The sequence below is a fragment of the Cetorhinus maximus genome, chromosome 1 (assembly GCF_964194155.1).
Source record: "Cetorhinus maximus chromosome 1, sCetMax3.hap1.1, whole genome shotgun sequence".
Taxonomy (NCBI): Eukaryota; Metazoa; Chordata; class Chondrichthyes; order Lamniformes; family Cetorhinidae; genus Cetorhinus; species Cetorhinus maximus.
In genome coordinates, this window is record NC_135879.1 from 203511863 (window position 1) to 203532093 (window position 20231).

At 41.3% G+C, this 20231-nt stretch overlaps 1 protein-coding gene across 2 annotated transcripts in view; it reads right to left on the bottom strand.

Annotated features, from left to right (window-relative positions):
- Positions 1-20231, bottom strand: part of nedd4l (NEDD4 like E3 ubiquitin protein ligase) — a 426083-nt gene that overhangs the window by 308174 nt on the left and 97678 nt on the right. Inside the window, exon 2 of one of the 2 annotated variants that reach the window (XM_078551960.1) lies at positions 13733-13806. The exons of the other annotated variant lie outside the window; for it this stretch is intronic. Coding sequence (XP_078408086.1) covers positions 13733-13806 — 74 coding nt within the window. The remainder of the gene's footprint in view (positions 1-13732; positions 13807-20231) is intronic. 2 annotated transcript variants of the gene reach the window in all.

Genomic DNA, 20231 nt, shown 5'->3' on the forward strand with positions numbered 1-20231 from the left:
TTTTAAGCCTGCACAGACACAATGAGCCTCCTTGTGTGCTGTAAATTTCTATGCTTCAAACATTCTGAAACAAGCAAGAACCACAAAATCAACAAAACTGTTGAATGCCACAAGCTGGCAAATGAAGTCTGCCTCTCCCTCCATAGATGCTGCCTGGCTTGGTTTCTTTTTAATTAGTTCATGGGATGTGGTGCCACTGGCTAGACCAGCATTTATTACCCATCCCCAACTGCATTTAAGAGTCAACCACATTGCTGTGGGTCTGGAGTCACACGTAGGTCAGACTAGGAAAGGACGGAAGATTTCCTTCCCTAAAGGGCATTAGTGAACCAGATGGGTTTTTCTGACAATCGGCAATGGTTTCGTGGTCATCATCAGACTTTTAATTCCAGATTTTTATTGAATTCAAATTTCATCATCTGCGTGGTGGGATTTGAACTGAGGTCCCCAGAGCATTACCCTAGGTCTCTGGAATTCTAGTCCAGTGACAATATCACTATGCCACCACCTCAGAATGTTTCCAGCATTCTCTGCTTTTATTTCACATTTCCAGAAACTGCAGTATTTTGCTTTTCTCCAAAAATTCTCTTCGCACTGCTTTTAAGAGCCATTTCCCTTCTTCACCAGGTCAGTGTATACATACCACAAAAATGCACAATTTGGGGAAAAAAAATACTAAAATTGCCTTCTGTGGAGCCTGGGTTCAAATCCTTTAATGGGCTTGGTGCTGGTATTGCCAGTATAATTGGCAAATTCCATTTATGTATGTGCAGAGAGACATCACGAGTGCTCTTGTTTACACCTGTCCAGAGCACAGGGAGCCCTGGTCAAAGCCACAAGCATTATTTGGTACAGTAACTATGGCACTCTAGCTTTCCACGACACCTGTAATGTTTGATGCCAATGACTCTTCAATGATCTGATGTGATCTACCTCTAAAGGCTTGAGTTTCCATTCTTAATTTTCATTGCATTTATGCCTTCCTTAGGCAATATTTTACACTTAAACTTTATGCTTCTCTTCCTGCCTTCAAAAGGTTCCTGACAACTTCATATTTCCTAACCTTTTGCTGACGGTTGGACTCCATTTCTTTTCTGAAATAATTTAGCACACTGGCCTGGGGTTTGTGATTGTCGTCATGAAGGAATGCTCAGTGTTTGCTGTCATTACTCTATGAAACTGACAAAAACTTCTGACATCCACAAATGCATAGTTAAATATGGAAATCTACGAGTTTCTGTCAATGATTCTCAGCTCCTTCCAAAGAGTGTGCTGTTGAAGTCTTCCCACATAGACATCAATTAGAAATCACGGCATTGACATGAACATCCACATTATTCTGTGAAATCCTTTGAAAAAATTCAACCTTGTTCAATCAGGTGTAATTGAGTTTTTAAGGATGTATTAAGTCATTGTTATAGCTAAACAACCTCTCCAGCCTTGAAAAACTAATTGTGTGTTTGTGGAATTCAATGATTAAAAAAATCATAATCTTCAAAGTATTAAAATAATTTTTGTTATTTCATCTTCCAGCTTAATCCCAAGTACACATTTCAATCTTTATTTTGCTTACGGATGAAATTATAAAAATTGAAAGTCAAAACATGCTTACTGTCTTATGTTTATCTGCCTGAGTTCTTTCAAAGTTACTGCCTGCTTAGTCTGCTTGATGGCACCACTGTTGCTGGATGCCAGAGATCCCTCATAGCTGGATTGTGAATTAAATACATTTCAAGAAAGATGAAATCACAGAATTTGCAAGACTTTATAGGCATCTTTAGTCAAAGAAATTCAAGTGTTGTCACTTCACTGCTCACTGCCAAATCTGGGCCAAAGTCGACATAGGTGCCTGCTTTGGCTCAGTGGAAGTACAAGCTACCCGAGTCAGAAGATTGCAAATTTAAGTCTGGCTCCAGAAATTTGACTCTAGGCTGACATTCCAATGCAGCATGGAGGAAGTGCTGCAGTAATAGAGATGCCGTCTTTTGGATGGGAAATTAAAAGCAAGTAGTCATCTACCCTCTCAGAGGGATGTAAAGCAAATTCCATAGCATGACACGATTTAGAGCAGCAGCAATCTCCCTAGTGTCCCGGCCAATATTTGTACCTCAAAAGAACACATTTAAAACAGATTATCTTGTCACCGTCTCATTACTGTTGGTGGGATCTGTGTGCAAATTGGCAATGACATTTTCAATATTAATGAGTGCTGGGAAGTTGTATCAAAATAACCAATAGTTGTAACAAAATAACAAATGACAGATAAAAAAAGATTTTAAAACTCTGGCAATGGGGTCAAGTGAAAAACAAAATCAAATGAAAAAGCTAGAGAAGAAAATTTTTAATTCACTTTTTACTCTTCTCACTTGCACCTTTCTGGCATTGGATTCCCAGAATTTGAACTGATTCAGTGCCTGACTTTTTAGCACCTTACTTTGTGAAGGTACTTCAAAGTGCTTATGAGGTGCAATGAGTTTTGTGTAGGCAAATAATAGCCATTTCATGCATTCAGCAAATAATATGGGAACCCAAGACACAAGTACAGCTTGAGAATTGCGAGACAAGGTCTATTGAGTTCACTTTCTTCCCATCCTGGCAACCACAGGATACAATAATCGAGTTCTTGACTAATCTTTTATCAGTTAGTCTACAACAGGCCAGACATGAGGTAAGGAAAAACCCTTGTGCAGAAAATTTTGGGAGTCAAAGCATACTACACTTAACATATCACAGAATCACACAGTGCAGAGGAGGCCGTTCGGCCCATCGAGTCTGCATCGACACGTGAGAAACACCTGACCTACCTAACCTAACCCCATTTACCAGCACTTGGCCCATAGCCCTGAATGTTATGACGTGCCAAATGCTCATATCTCATGTCTTAAATTTCTTGTGTATTTCTCTCCAAAATATTCTAAACAAGGTTATTTTTAGGGGGGAAAATTGGTTGAAGATGGAATTGTGGGCAGACTTTAGCCTTTTGTAAAAAAAAACTTGCATTTATATAGTGCATTTCATGACTGCAGGGGATCCCAATGTATTTCATGGCCAAATAAATACTCTGTAAAATGTAGTCATTGCAATGCAGGTAAATGTAGTTGTAATGTAGTTCCCCTCCAAATCATTTGCCATCCTGACTTGGAAATATAATCGCCATTCCTTCACTGTCGCTGGGTCAAAATTCTGAAACTGCCTTCCTAACAGCACTGTGGGTGTACCTACACCAGCTGGGCTGCAGCAGTCCAAGAAGGAAGCTCACCACCATCTTCTCATGGGCAACTAGGAATGGGCAATAAATGCTGGCCCAACCAGCAAAGCCCACATCCCATGAATGAATAAAAAAACAGCAACCGCTTTCCGCACAGCAATACCTCATAAACAACAATGATATGGATAACCAGATAATCTACTATTACTTGTTAATTGAAGGAAAAACTTGTTAGTTATGTCCAACTGGAGGGCAAACCATGATTTAATATCTCACCCCAAAGACAGCAGCTCCTACGTGGAGTACCAGCTCAGATAATGGGCTCACGTTTCTGGAGTGGGAATTGATCCCATGATTTTCTGATTGAAATGAGTGGTCCATCACTGAGCCAAGGTTAATGCCTTTAACTTGGTCAGAATATTGTTGAATGGAGAAGTATTTAAATCAGTGGTTGTGTTAGTTTCAATCCAACTCTGGAAAAATGCAGGTCCCAGAATTGCAGTTCAATCCTTTGAGTTCATTTGTCTAGCTTTAGCAAAATACCTTTCCACAATGTCAGAGGGAGGTGGTGGCATGGTGGTATTGTTACTGGGCTTATATTTCAGAGACCCAGGGTATTGCTCCGGGGACCCGGGCTCGAATCCCACCATAGCAGATAGTGAAATTTGATTTCTAAAAATCTGGAATTACAAAGTCTGACGATGACATTGCTGATTGTGTAAAATCCCATCTGGTTCACTAATGTCCTTTAGGAATGGAAATCTGCCATCCTTATCTGGTCTGACCTACACGTGACTCCAGACCCACAGCAATGTGGTTGACTCTTAACTGCCCTCAGAACAAGGGCAATTAGGGATGGGCAATAAATGCTGGCCTAGCCTGCATCGCGCATTTCCCATGAACAAATAAAAAAACGGCTGAACAATTAGGTTCTAGCATTTTGGTTTGTGAAGACCCATAGCGTAATGTGGAAGTCACATTTGCCATGGAATCTGTGCTCTCAGGTAAAAGATTCCATCATTAACAATTGAAGAGCAAATTATTTACTTGAATCCTTTGTGTAAGACAGAAAACTTTGCAGGAACGTTAAACAATAGTTAGTCAAGGCCTGCTTTAAGCAAAGCCAAGAGAAGGTCTTGAACAATTCTAAACATTAGTTTTGGATTGTGTTAACATTGGTTTGTTTTTGCTGTACATGCTTCTTCAAAAAAAATTTCTACCCTGTGCTGTATATACTTTTAAAGGTAACATTCCAACGTTCTACCCTATGGCCTTTCCTCTCAATCAGGATTGTGATCTTCTTCACAATTTAACTCCTGTGCGTGCTTTTCAGGCAGATAATCATTTTATTTTTGCCACACTGATTTTACATTTCAATGCCTTCCCTTTCTGTTAGATCAGAATATATGACGAGTGATACTTTTTCTTTGTAGTTTAAATCCCAACATGACGTTCATTAAACATTCCTACCCGACTAGTTTCTTAGTGTGTGTAAAACTTAACAAGACTGCCTCATTTCTGTAGCATTAGTTTTTATCTTTCATGAAGATGGCTGTGAAGAAATGGCACCATAAAAGGAAAATAAAGTTTTACAATAACATTGCTGGAAATATTCTGCAATCTGCCCATCAGTTTTGTTACCTTTTTCAATAATTTCCTCTAGTAAACTAATATGCATAATGTGTGAAGAAGCTTTGGATCCGCTGGTATCTCATAAGTCACTGGTCCAATAATTGTTGAGCAACAGCTACGAATGAATCCTAGTTAGTACCACATACATTATTGATTATGCTCCACATCATATATTCTCTGTATATTTGGCTTGACGTCTCTCTTTGGTAGAAATAAATAGAAACATCACCAAAAGCTTAGAAAATTAGAAACTGAGTGGGGTAGAAGAGCAAAGGGATTCAGGCGTACAGGTGAACAAAGAATCAACAGCAGCACTGCAGGTTAGCCAAGAAAATAAAAATGCTTTGGGATTTATTTCCAGGGTTATGAATTCAAAAGAGATGAAGCTACTTTAAACCACACTAAGAAAAATGTGAAGGCCCTCGAGAGTGTGCAGGGAACATTTCCCGGAATGGTTCCAGGGACTGGGGGTATTGTGTTACATACGGTTAGGTTAGGTTGGAAAGGCTGAAATTGTTCTGAGTGCAAAGGAGATTGATGGAAGATGTTTGACAGGCTTGGATAAGGTAGACGAAGAGAAACATTCTCATTAGTTGATAATAGGGGACACAGATTTAAGATTTTGAGTAAGAGATGCCAGGGGAATGTGAAGAATAACATTTTTTTACACAGCAACTGCAAATGATCTGGAACTTGCTGCCCGTGATGGTGGTGGAAGAAAAAAGAATCAATGATTTCAAAAGGAAACTGGATGGACATGTGAAGGAAGTAAACTTGCATAACTAGAGAGATCGGGCGAGGGAATGGGACTGACTGGAATCCTCAGTGGAGAGCCAGCATGGATTTGATGGTCCAAATGGCCTCCATCTGAGCCCTACATGATGATATGACTCTATGAATCTGATTATAACCGTGACAAAAAAGTACTTAATTGGCTTTGGGACAGCCTGAGGATGTGAAATGCACCAAATGAATGAAAGGTCGTCTCTTCCCTTTCTAAAAGCCACTATGTAAATCAAAGTCGTTATTGTTGCATACCAATCTCCTAACAAATAGGATAGTCATACTCAACAAACAGCAGCAAGTTTACCAATTGCTTTGTGTTTGAAAGCTGTATGGCTTTAGCTGGTTAAGTCCAGCAGAAATCAACACAAATTTGTGGGTTCAAAAGTCTTCTCCCTCGGAAACCTACAAATAAGTTCTTCAGATTAAGTTCAATGAAACACCTCACAATGAACAAATTGCTTTGACTCAGTGATAGCACTTACACCCATGTCAGAAGGCCATTGGTCCAAGACTCACACGAGAGCCTAATATTCAAGGACGATAATAAGGAAATGCTGCACTGTTGGAGATGCCATCTTTCGGGTGAGACATTAAGCCGAGGCTACATCTACTTTCTCAGGTGAACATAAATAAAACTTCCAAGCACCGCTTAAAAAATCATCTGGTCATTTATCTCAATGATATTTGGGAGACTGTACTGTGCACAAAATGGCTGCCACGGTCTTTCCATTGCAAAACTGACGTATTTCATTGGCTGTAAAGCATTTTGGGACATTCTGAAATCATGAAAGCATCTACTAAACACCCAAGTTCATTTTTCCTTTCACTCAATGTAGGAGCAACAGAACCAAACTGTGCATTTTGAAAACTATTCAGCATGGTAAAATCACCCAGCTGACGAAAAAAGTCCGCAGTGGCTTTGGTAAAACTGACACTGTCAAAGATATCAGGATTCTGCCAGCCAGCTGAGCAGTAGTTGGCACATGGCCAAATAAGGAGAATAAAGGCTTCATTCAAAAATCAAATCCACATTAATGCCAAACTGCTGTAAATTTTGCTGATTCTTTATTATGATCTTAATTACTGACGCAAAATATTTGCCCTGATCCAAGGTCAAAGACCTGAAACATTTACTCTGTTTCTCTCCCTTCAGATGCTGCCAGGCATGCCGAGTATTTCCAGCATTTGCTATTTTATTTCAGCAGGTGTTGGTGTTTATCCTCTTGTAGTAATCCTAATTCCACATGCCTAACATGTTCTTTACTCCTTTAACCACCTACCAAACCCATTCTTAAAAAATGGCATTGCCTCCTCTTTGTCTAAAGTCATACACCAGTTAGCTTGTCAGTGGCAGGAAATATGATGGAACCTTAACTCCAAAGTCCAATAGAAAAACATTTAGAAACCGAAAATATAATATAGTCAACATGGATTGCAAGGTATCTAGTGGAATTCCCCAAGGGTCGGTTGTAAGGGCCCTGCTTTTCTTGATACATATTAAGGTCCTAGAATGAAATTTGATGCAGAGAAGTGTGAAGTGATGCAACTTGATATGGAGAATGAGGCAATAAAAAAATAAAGGATACAATTCTAAAGTGGGTGCAAGGCCATAGAGCACAAAAGCAAGGAAACTATGATGAACACGCATAAAACACTGGTTCAGCCTCAACTGGAATAATGTGTCCAGTTGTGGGCACTACACTGAGGAAGGACATGAAGATCATTAGAGGTGTAGAAAAGATTCAAACCACGAAGTCTCTCATTCCTGGAACCAGTTACATGGATAGATTGGAGAAGCTGAGGTTGTTCATCTCAGAGAAGATTAAGAGGGAATTTGAGAGAGGTGTTGAAAATCATGAGGGGTCATGACAGAGTCAATTTGGGAGAAACTGCTCCCATTGGAAAATGGATTGAGAACTGGAGGATACTGGTTTAAGGTGACTGGCAAAAGGAGCAATGGCAACATGAGAGAAAACCTTTTTACAAAGCGAGTGGTTAGGATCCAGAATGCATTGCCTGAGATTATGGTGGAGGCAGATTAAATCATGGTTTTCTGAAAAAACTTGGATCATTATTTCAAGAGAAAAAAATTTCAGGGCTACGGGGAAAAAGCAGGGTAGTAGGCTAGCTGAATTTCTCTTGCAGAGAGCCAGCACAGACATAATGGGCCAAATAGCCTCCTTCTGTGCAAATGCACCTCTAAGTTTTATTGGACCTCTTCTGCTTTCAGCTTTTCATCATTTGTAAGGTATACTGATCTAACCCCCCTTAAGTCCAAAGTGGATGACCTCACAATTGTTTATACTGAAATCCATTTGCCACTGTTTATATATCTCTTTGTAAACATATGCTTCCATATGCAATGGTTATAATGCTACCTATCCATGACACCTGCAAGCTTGAATATGTGGTTCCATATTCCATCATCTAAGTCTTTAATATTTACAATAGCTCAGCTATTCCAGTACACCAACAACACTGGTATATACCCTTGAATGTGCAAACTGCCCAGGTACATCCTATCCACAAAAAGGACAAATCTAATCTGGCCAGTTATTCCACCATCAATCTACGAGCAATGAATGGTGTCATTGACAGTGTACTTGCTTGGCAATAACTTGCTCACTGAAGCTCTGTTTGGGTTCTGCCATGGCCATTTGGCACCAGGCCTCGTTGTAGCCTTGGTCCAAACACAGACAAAAGAGCTAAATTACAGGTTTGAGGTGAGAGTGACTGCCCTTGACATCAAGGCAGCATTTGACCGACTGTGGAATCAAGGAGTCGTTGCAGAACTGGTGTCAATAGGAGTTAAGGAGTTATTAACTCTCCACTGGTTGGAGTCACAGCCTGTACAAAGGCAATAAGTTGATAGAAGTCAAGCATTTCAGAAACAGGATGTCGCCACAGGAGTTCCTCAGGGCAATGTCCGAGGCCCAACCATTTCAGCTGCTTCATCAATGACATTTCCCTCCAATATAAGGTCAGAAGCGGGGATGTTTGCTGATGAATGCAGTGTTCAGTACCATTCACAACTCCTCAAGTGCTGAAACAGTACGTACCCACATGTAGCGAGACAATAATAAAATATTCGGGCTTGGGCTTATAAGTGGCAAGTAACATTCATGCACACAATTATCAGGCAAGGTCATCCCAACAAGAAAGAATCTAACCACCTCCCTTAGATTTTCAATGGTGTTTCCATAGCTGAATCCTCCAATATCAACATCCTGGGGGGGTTACCATTGACCAGAAACTGAACTAGACCAACCATATAAATAATATGGCCACAGGAGCAAGTCATTCTGTGTCCACTCGAATATAACTTTTCAAAATTTTAAAGGTCTCAATTAGGCCACCCAAAGTCTTCTTTATTAAAGAGGGAAGAGATCTATCAATTCTTTCCTGATATGTATCCCCACGCATTTCTGGTATTGTCCTTGTACATCCTTATCTGCACCCTCTCCAGTGCCTTTATATCCTTGTAATAATATGGTGACCAGAACTGCACCCAGTGCTCAAAGTGTTGTCTAACCAAGGTTCGATATAGGTTTAGAATTTTCTTCAACTTTAAGTAATCAGCACAGCTCATAGCAGTGAATATTCTATCTAACCAAAACATAACTGAAAGCTCAAATAGTGCAACATCATAAATTGGTTCAGCCACATGGCATCAGGTCAAACATGAGCAAGGAAACCTCCTGCTGATGACCACATACCATCCCCCTCAGTAGATGAATCAGTGCTCCTCCATGTTGAGCACCACTTGGCAGAAGCACTGAGGGTGGCAAGGGCACAGCATGTACTCTGGGTGCAGGGTTTCAACGTCCACCACCAAAGTAGCAGCACCACAGATTAAGCTGGCCAAGTCCTAAAGGACATAGCTGCTAGACTGAGCCTGCAGCAGGTGATGAGGGAGCTAACAAGAGGGAAAAATATACTTGACCTCGTCCTTACCAACCTGCGTGCCGCAGATGCATCTGTCCATTACAGTATCGGTAGGAGTGACCACCGCACAGTCCTTGTGGAGTCAAAGTCCCATCATCACAATGAGGATGCCCTCCATCATATTGTGTAGCACTACCACCATGCTAAATGGGATAGATTTCAAACAAATCGAGCAACCATAAGGCACTTTGGGCATTCAGCAGCAGCAAAATTGTACTCAACCACAATCTTTAACCTCTTATGGCCCAGCATATCCTCCACTCTACCATTACCATCAAGCCAGGGGATCAACCCTGGTTCAGTGAAGAGAGCAGGAGGGCATGCCACAAACAGCACCAAGCATACCTAAAAATGAGGTGTCAACCTGGTGAAGCTATAACACAGGACTACGTGTGTGCCAAACAGCATAAGCAGCAAGTGATAGAGCTGAGCGATTTCACAACCAACGGATCAGGTCTAAGTTCCGCAGTCCTGCCACATCCAGTCGTGAATGCTGGTGGACAATTAAACAACTCACTGGAGGAGGAGGCTCCACAAATATCCCCATCTCAAATGATGGAGGAACACAGCACTTCAATGCAAAAGATAATGCTGAAGCATTTGCAACAATCTTCAGCCAGAAGTGCCGAGTGGATGATCCATCTCGGCCTCCTCCGGAGACCCCAGCATCACAGGTGCCAATCTTCAGCCAATTCGATTCACCCCACTTAATATCAACAAACAGCTGAAGGCACTGGATAGTGCAAAGGTTATGGGCCCTGACAATATTTCAGCAGTAGTTCTGAAGATTTGGGCTCCAGAACTTGCCATGCCCCTAGGCAAGCTGTTCCAGTACAGCTGCAAAATTGGCATCTACACAGCGATATGGAAAATTATCCAGGTATATCTTGTACACAGAAAGCAGGACAAATCCAACATGGCCAATTAACGCTCCATCAGTTTACTCTCAATCATTAGTAAAATGATGGAAGGGGTCATCAACAGTGCTATCAAGCTGCACTTACTTAGCAATAACCTGCTCACTGGTCAGTTTAAGTTCTGCCAAGGACGCTCGGCTTCTGACTTCATTACAGCCTTGGTTCCAGAAGTAAGGTGAGAATGACTGCCCATGACATCAAGGCAGCATTTGACCGAGTGTGGAATCAAGGGGCCCTAGCAAAACTGGAGTCAACGGGAAAACTTTCTGCTGGTTGGAGTCACACTTAGCAAAAAGGATGATGGTTGTGGCTGTTGGAGATCAGTCATCTCAGCTCCAGGACATCACTGCAGGAGTTCCCCAGGGTAGTGCCCTAGGCCCAAACATCTTCAGCTGCTTCATCAATGACCTTCCTTCCGTCATAAAGTCAGAAGTGGGGATGTTCACTGATGATTGCACAATGTTCAGCACCATTTGCGACTCCTCAGATACTGAAGCAGTCCATGACCAAATGCAGCAAAACCTGGACCAGGCTTGGACTGAAAAGTGGCAAGTAACATTCGTGCCACACAAGTACCGAGCAATGACCATCTCCAACAAGAGAGAATCCAACCATCTCCCCTTGGCATTCAATGGCATTACCATCACTGAATCCCCCACCATCAACATCCTGGGAGTTGCCACTGACTAGAAACTGAACTAGACTAGCCATATAAATACTGTGGCTACAAAAGCAGGTCAAAGGTTAGGAATCCTGCAGCGAGTAACTCACCTCCTGACTCCCCAAAGCCTGTGCACCATCTACGAGGCACAAGTCAGGAGTGTGATGGAATATTCTCCACTTGCCTGGGTGAGTGCAGGTCCAACAACACTTAAAAAGCTTGACACCATTCAGGACAAAGAAGCCTGCTTGATTGGCACCCCTTCCACAAACATTCATTCCCTCCACTAACGACTCACGGTGGCAGCAGCGTATACTATCTACAAGATGCACTGCAGAAACTCACCAAGGCTCCTTAGTCAGCACCATCCAAACCCACAACCACTACCATCTACAAGCAGATACATGGGAACACCATCACCTGGGAGTTCCTCTCCAAGGCACTCACAATCTTGACTTGGAAATATATCGCTGTTCCTTCAAGGGTCGCCGGGTCAAAATCCTGGAACTCCCTCCCTAACAGCACCTACACCACTTGCACTGCAGCAGTTCAAGAAGGCAGCTCACCAACACCTTCTCAAGGGCAACTAGGGAAGGGCAATAATTGGTGGCCTATCCAGCAATGCCACCATCCCGTAAGTGAATAAAGAAGATAAAAAGCTTCAGAAATAGGTTGAAAATTTAACTGAAACAAAGACGGCTTGTACTTGGGGCAAATCAGCACAGGAGGACGTAAGTTGCAACAAAGTCGGTTTCTCCTGAATTTACGTCGATGCCTAGCAAGCAGGTAAAAAGAAAGCTCTCCAAATTTGTAAACAGGAGGAAACCAGGTAGGACTGTCAACAACCATAAAACAGGCTGACCAAACAGCAATGGTCTTGGGCAGCTTGCGAAGCTGCAGTCAATGAATAAATGCCAAGTTCTGAGGTGGCAGAAAAGATAATAACCAGTCACAATATAAAATGAATATTATGTAGCTGCAAGAAGCAATGCAGGAGGAATCTTGGAAATATTGCAAGATATTGCTGATGCTATCAGCACAACAGGCACAGTGAAGAAACCAAGTAGGGCTTTGGGTCGTATAGGCAGAATAACAGAACAGAAGCCTTAAGGTAACTGAGGTTATGCAGAGCACTCGTCCTGCCCCGTCTGGTGTACTCTGGTTCCTGTATTATGAAAATGATATCCAGCATCAAGGAAAATAAATAAGAATAGTCAAGAGTTATGAACCAATTTACACTGTCTGTAGAATAAAAATGATTTTTTTTTCTTGGAATAAAAAGGCTTGTGTTTTTTTAAAAAGTGATTAATAATTCTTTACAATTGAACTAAATAGCAGCAAAATTAGTGACCGATGTTTTTTTCTGTTCTGTTTTACTCAACTGAACAAAGAAAAAGCACGCATAGGCAGAGGAGCAAACTTTAATTTTAGACCATCACAACCATGGGCCCTGTTTTAATATAGGTGAGTAATCTGCCGGTCAATATATCCTGCACTCTGCTACAAGGATAAAACACCCAAAAAAGCAAATGTTGCTGTCATTTGTTTACCCAAACATGAAAACAAGAGATTGCAAACATTGAATTTGAATTCCACTAACTGCCATGGTGGGATTAGAACGCATGCACCCCAGAGGAATAACTATGCCTCTGAGTTACTAGTCCAGTGACAGTCCCACTAGGCCACCATCTCCCCTTGGGAGATTGACTGGTTGATTTATTTTGGAACAACCTCATCCAGTGTAAAAAGTACACATTAGCCAGGATTTGTCAGATAGTGGGGTTTCTTGCCTCACCTGCCAATCACAGCAGCCCTCAAAGCCATTTAACGCTTACTGGCTGGAGTTGAGACTTCTGCCCTTCAATTGAGAGGAAGACGTGCCTCAGAGAGCTGCCAGCCAATCTGTTTGGTCGGCATCTCTGTAGTCCCATCATTACCAATGGGAGCAGTGGCCACTGCTGGGATTACAAGCAGTCCCACTCATCTAAGTGCCAGAGCCCACAGGACCAGGTAGGTGAGGGTCTCATGGCAGGGACGGGATGGGAGACCTAACAGTGGTGAGGAGGTCGTGATGACAAAACCACATGAGGGAGGAGCACTCCCAGTGGGCTGGGGGTGGGAGCCACGTCTTATCTGGAAAGGGGGGGCGGTGATGAAGATTCCCCTTCCCCACCCGGAGCCGGAACAGTGCGACCTGTCGGGCATCTCTTCCTCCCCGCCGCACCCTCCCCACTCTTCCATGACCGAACTCTTCTAGCTGGCTGGAAAATTGTGGCAGGGTGGGAATCCCTCCTTAAATGTTGAGTAATTGACCACTTAAGAACCTTAATTGGGGTAAGAGCAGGCAGAAAGTTGATGGGAAGGCCACCTGAAAGATTTTATGAGCCCTCCCCACCCCTGCTGACAGGCCATAAAATTCTGCCCATTGTTTCTCAGGTTCTGATAGTTCCTGAGTAATGACATTTTAGTTTCTTTAGGTGTGTTCAAAGGTGACCATCCAATGCATTCACTTCTTCATGCTCAACTTTTAATCAATCTCATAACAATAAAGAATCCTATGAAATGAGTGTATATACTACATACCTGGCTCCAAAGATGTCTTTTTTAGCCAGATCAATGCCTGAAATAACCTTGACTCTGAGAACACGGGATTCTTCCTGAAAGCAGAGAATAAAGCAAGATTTTTTCAAAGAAACGTCTTGTTTGGTTAATGAACAGCAAAGCTGCATAAGTTCCAAGTCAGATCATGGATAATAGTCCCCTGATGATTCAGCATTTTAAGCCAGTATTAGCTGAACTATCAGGCCCAATAAAGTGCCAGGTTCAACCCCCAGACTGCACTGATAGCTGTAATGACCTCATGGCCTTGGTTGAAGAGGGGGTCATCTGTCCAAGTTCTCATTCCTGTCTATTGTCTAGTGACCCCTTGGCTGAAGTGTTCTCTGAATTTTCAATGCAGTAATGCAGATACTATGCAGGTGAAACAACTGGAGCAAGTTCCTTTAAAGATATCAGCATTTAAGAAAATATCCATTGTCCAGACTTTGTATTTGTATTCCATACCTACACTGGAAGAACATTACCATTTAAAAGCTGTAATTATAGCATGTCAGCAGAAAGGCAGAATTAGTATCCCAAGCTTTCTTCAAGCACAAATTAAACATTGCTAAAAGCAGTCAGGGCCTGCAATTTCTACCAGAAATTTCTGCTCTGCACACTAATCATTCAATCTTATATTACTAAAAACCTATCCTGTTCTGACCAGAGGTAAACAGTGACAGTTGTACAATATAATCAGCAAATTTGGAAAAGTAGTCCCACCTAACTGATATTTGTTAAAATTATCCTTCAATAGATTACAAAAGCTTCAGCACAAATCCAGTAGTCCAAACCTTTGCTTTGTGAGGCAAATCACAACCATCAAGAGCAGGGAAAAATTAAGAGCTGCAAAACTTGACGAGAGACCTCAAATAATTCACACCTGATTTTGCAATGCCATTCTGGCAGGCAGAGGCCTCAATCTGATGCAGTTAAAGCATTAAGTAACTTGGACCAAATTCAGCAAGACCACCACCAAATGAACTGGAATCCAGCATTAATCCAGCAGGGTACTCAAATTTAGAATAATAAATACATCGGTACAATGGTGGTTCCTAAAGAGCAGGCATCAAGTAACGTGAAGGTGATTTTACAGAGGGTCCATTCCAAGTTTCGATCCTTGAAGTGTGGAGCCCAAGGGTGGCTAACCATAGCATCTGAACAAAGTAGGTTGGAAATGTCATCACAACAGAAGTATAAATTTGTGCAAAAACAATCAAGTCCACAGCAATAGTTTGGGCTACAAGTCATAACTATGCCAACAATATTTTAAAATCAGTGCAAAGAGCAAAGAACTATCAAGCACAAATCAGTCCTAAAATTACAATTGGGCAGGTAAATCTTGGATTGCTACCTATTAAGTGTTTGAGGTGAATTAATTAGTCTGGTGCATCTCAGAATAGAACAGTGTAGCCTACAATTTAAAAGAAATATTGGCCAGGATTTTCCTCAGAGCTGAACCTCTCAATCGTCCTAACTTTTCCAAGATGTCACCTAGAGGCACCAAGTAAGTTGGGGGCAAGGGTAGATCCTGCGAGAATTCCAGAAGCTGACTGTTTGGTAGCAGGGAGAAAAAAAAAACATCCGAGAGGTGCTTGCCCTATGATTGGGTAGCTCAGAATGAAACCAAAGTGAGGACGATTCCACTGGGCTGGAAAATGCAGAAAAAGATTATTTGTGGAGGATTGCGTAGTAAGCTTGCCAAAGGCAACAGAAAGAGTAATACACCAAAGTCAAGGAGGATGTCATCTGTGACTTGGGCTCGGGCCGAATCTGTGCTGATATAGAGGCAGAGACCAGATTGCAAAGATTCAGACATGGAAATGTGGGAAAGATGAGCATGGATTGGTGGTGGTGGTGGTGGTGGTGGTGGTGGTGGTGGTGGTGGTGGGGGGGGGGGGAGAGAGAGAGAGAGAGAGAGAGAGAGAGAGAGAGGAGGTGGGAGAGAGAGAGAGAGACATGTTCTTGAAGAGGTAGGAAACGTTGGAAATTGGGCAGTAAATTGCAGGAATGTAGTGAGGATTTTAAAAAAATATATATTAGGGGATGAAGGAAGTGGCTTTCAAAAGGAGTGGAACAGCACCCGAGCAGAGGAATGCATGCAAATGTTCAGCTCATAGGGCGGAGGGGAGTGGGGGTGAGGAAAGAGAGGCAGGGTGAAATGCTGAGTTAGTGCCGATGAGAGAGAAGCAGGGGGTTTGTCTGTCTTTTGAACAAAATAATCTTGGATTGGGCATGAATGTAAATATGAGAGCACCTAGAGCAAGATGCAGGTCCAGAGCTCAGGCAGGTTTAAGGCTAAGTTGCAGAGGTAGGTGAACAGATAGATGGTTTCAATGTTTGTAACATAGTCTTTGCACCATATAGATGCGAGGATGAGGGGACAGGGGCAAGGGGTTTGAGAAAATAATTAGTTATGGAGAAAAGAAATGAGGCTCTCTCTAGGTTTCTGGCAGAGGAAAGTTGAGGCCTGAGAGCTGTTAATGTGCTGTAGCCAGATTTGGCAATGAATGGATAAAGCAGCTGTGCAAAGGATGCAGCCATGTCTGAACACCAGGCTTGGGGGAGTAAATAAAGGAGCCATACCAGGGAAGGGAGCATGATAGAGTTTTTCTTTTTTGGAAAGAAAGATATAAAACATGGGGATGAGGAAGTAGTTCAATAAGATCAAAAGCTTCATAAGTTTTGTGGCCAATCAAGGACCAAAGGATAGACTGCTGGCAACTTGAAAGGTAGGTGGCTTGTTGGAGTTCTGTTCCAGTGGAAAGCACAGAAGGAAGTAAGGTCAGATGATGTAGGAGCATGTGGGTGGTGAGGAATACAAGATGAGAGAGAGATTGGTGATGGCCTCTTTGATTGAGAGCATGGGAGTAGAAGCCTAACAGGCCAGCAAGGCTAAGGGAGGTAACCATAAACATTGGAAAAAGAGTTCATATGGAGGGAGCAGTTTGAAAAAGATTGGAGAACAGTAAACAAGAGGAGAAAGGGTAAATTAAATTTGAGACTGAATTCACAGAAGGTGAGTCACCCTTTCAAGAGGCTAAAGGAAAAAAATGAGCGAGACAACTGTGGTTAGAAATTGCGGCTTTAGGAATAGCAGGGGAGTAAAAAAAAAATCTTAAAAGGCAAAATATGAGGTCCATATGCTCCAAACAGAAAATGATACCAGAAAAGTAGGGGAAAGAGATCGCAGTTTAATTTGTTTACAAAACCCACAACACCATCATGGCAGTTAGATGGAGCATATGGTGCAAAGTTTCAGTAAGGCTTCACCATCTGTGAGCAAATTTTCAGTCAGAACTATAATTGTCTACAGTGAGATTGTGGATGACACAGGCCTTGTTCACAGGTCACTGGATATGCTTGAGGAGCACTCAATGCACCAGAAGAATCTAAGGGTATAGGTTAAAGCGACTGTAATGGGAAGAGGATTAGCAAGATGAGACATTAGGTGCACTGGGTAGAAAAAATGGCAATATAGAAAGATGGGACATTGGACGTTTCTGTTGCTGAGGCAGCAGCTTCAAATTCCTCAATGAGCCATCAGAGAATGCAGACAGAGGCAAGAATTCCCACCACAGTACTCAGAATCAAGCTGAAGCAGCTTTGAGAAGAGAGAGGAGTTTTGGATTGATTTTTTATCAAACATGTTGATAACACTGGCTCTAAACAAAAAATAACTCAAAAATAATTTCTCCATGTTATGCATAAAAATATGAATTTTGGTTGGATACCCATTGTTAAAACACCAGTGAATGTTTCACGATGGAAAGTAATGCCATAATAAAAAAGGAACAAAATTAGATTACAACAAAAGTATATACGTTAGAAACATGCACAAGGTTTCTTATAAACTCAAAAGTTAAGTTGCTGATCTATTCAGTTTGCTTCTGTGAATTTCCTGAGGCAATCAGACAATGAAATTGAAAATTTTGATGAAATAATTTAAGATATAACATTTGTTAACAGTAAACTCCAAAGAGACATAAACATACTCACAGTTGAACAGTAAAGACATTTGCAAAGAATCTGCTAATTCTCAGTTAAATCCTTATTGAATTCAGCTGGAACAATGTCAGATTGCTATCTGACAGTTGTGGTATGTTGAGCCATTTAAAATGAATTAATGATTTACAGTTCTTACGAGACAGACTGAACTAAGGAATTATGTAACCAAAGTAACCTTAATGCAGATTCCACAATGACCACATTCTTATAGACGAGTTAGAATTTCCAGGCTCAGGCAGTCTGCTAATTGACATTGAACAGGATTAAGTTAACCAACTACATTCCATCCACCTGTCATGTTTAACTGTTAACACATTAAGTGCAATTTAAGTATAACAATTGGTACAGAGCTTAAAAAAAAGTAATGAAGCACAATGTTCTAAGGCAGCAGTAACCAATATTTCAAGGATGAAGAAGCAGTAAAAAATTGTGTAGCAACAAAAGAGTCTGCTTTAAACAGCATGCCCAGATATTCTTACTATGATGACCCATGTGCTTTTGGAGGGAAACCTATAGTTTATGCTAGGGTGGTGATCCCTTTGAGGGTTCGGTTACTCTGGAAGATAATTTCTTGTAAAAGGCAACTTTCTTCCAGTAACCATCATGTGACCAATCTGCCTGGGAGATAAACAATACTGACAACAAGGTAATTACAGGGGAGAGTACATTCCAGTGTAGTTTAGTACAAGCTAACTGCAAGGAATATTTCTTGCAAGGAGAATTCAGTTGAAATTCTGTGCACTGGCTAAAAGAGCTTAAACCCTTGATAACTGAAAGCCCCTACGAACAGTAAATTGGATTTCTGGGATAACAAAGCTGAGAAGAGTGTTCTAGATACAAGATTCCAGTGTTAAAAAAACATTAGAACCGGGAGAGTTCTGATCCAAGGTGGCTACACTTAAGATATTAGTGTTGAACAGAGAGGCCACAAACATGGGATGGGTGGAGGAGATTTGAAGGGACAACCTTGCTGGAAGTCAGCAGAGGGCCTAAGAAATCTCAACCCTTATACAAATTTTTAAAATAATACTCAAACCAAGTGGTTAATCTTCCAATTTCTGCTAAGGATCTGACTTGAGTTTCTTGGAATCTAACACCACCACCTGGAAGTTCCCCTCCAAGTCACTCACCATCGTGACTTGGAAATATATCGCCGGTCCTTCACTATTGCTGGGTCAAAATCCTGGAACTCCCTAACAGCACTGTGGATGTACCTACACCACATGGACTTGCAGCGGTTCAAGAAGGCAGCTCACCACCACCTTCTGAAGGGCAACAAGGGATGGACAATAAATGCTGGCCCAGCCAGCGAAGCCCACATCCTGTGAATGAATAAAAAACTCAAATGGGAGCAGAGGAAATCTGAGTTAAGAAGTTTGGTTAGAGTACAAGTAACTTGTGTTAATTGTACTTTAAAAGAACATGAATAATAACTACACTTTGTCTTAAATTGCTAAGTTTAAGAAATTTTTTGGGTAGTAAAACTGCTTTATTTTAATCAGTGAATCTTGGGGCTTTGTTTTTTGAATAAATAACTGGGTTTTTGAATTTCGAAAAAAAAAGGTTATTGGTCTCTACTGAGATCATAACATTACCCGAACAAAAATATTCCATCAAACTAATTTTGATACCTTTTACAGTCAGATATTTGTCCCATTTACTCCTAATTTGGACTGTACTGCAGTCTCATATTCATTCTTTCTCAGCCTATTTCTTCTATTTCTCACGTTTTAATAACCGGAATACTCTTATTTCCTCTTCTGCATTTCCTATTACGTCTCCGGATATTTAGTCTCTCTTTTACTTTATACCTTTCTTTCATTCCATCTCTGCTTATTCACGTCACTCATTCCAGGCATTTTAATTTGCCTTCCCTCTTATTAGCACTGTTCTTCATCTTTTTACCCTAATCCAATACTCTTTATCTCATACATCCAAAGTTTGGAGACGCAGGTTTCTTTCACAAACACACATTTGTCCACATTATTTTCCAAACAACTTGCTGACCTATTTAATGTCATATTTTAACAACTTAGACTGAATTTTGTCCCCAAAGGCAAAGGTATGGCTGTTGCCGTTCTCCTCACACATAGTTGCTCTTCAATCAGAAAGAAGTTGCCTCACAGACATGCAGACGACAAACCAACAAATGTTTTAAAAAACAGAAAATATAAAGCACATTTACATCATGTACATTAAGCAAAATAATAACTGGGAAACAGATTTGGAGCAGCTGGGGAGGAAAGAGATGAACAAGACAAACAGCAAAACTGACTTGTCATTTGTTTCAATCTGCAACATTAATTTTCTTCTCGGGGATGAGACTTCACATTGTAATTTTTTTTTTAAAAAAGGGCAAGGATTGTTCAGCTGTTATTTATTCTACTGTTAAAAATTCACTTACTCCCAAGTGCACAGGCCCCAAAGTTTTCGGCTGTCTCTAGTGTGTACCTAGGAGTTAAGTTCCCACTATTAC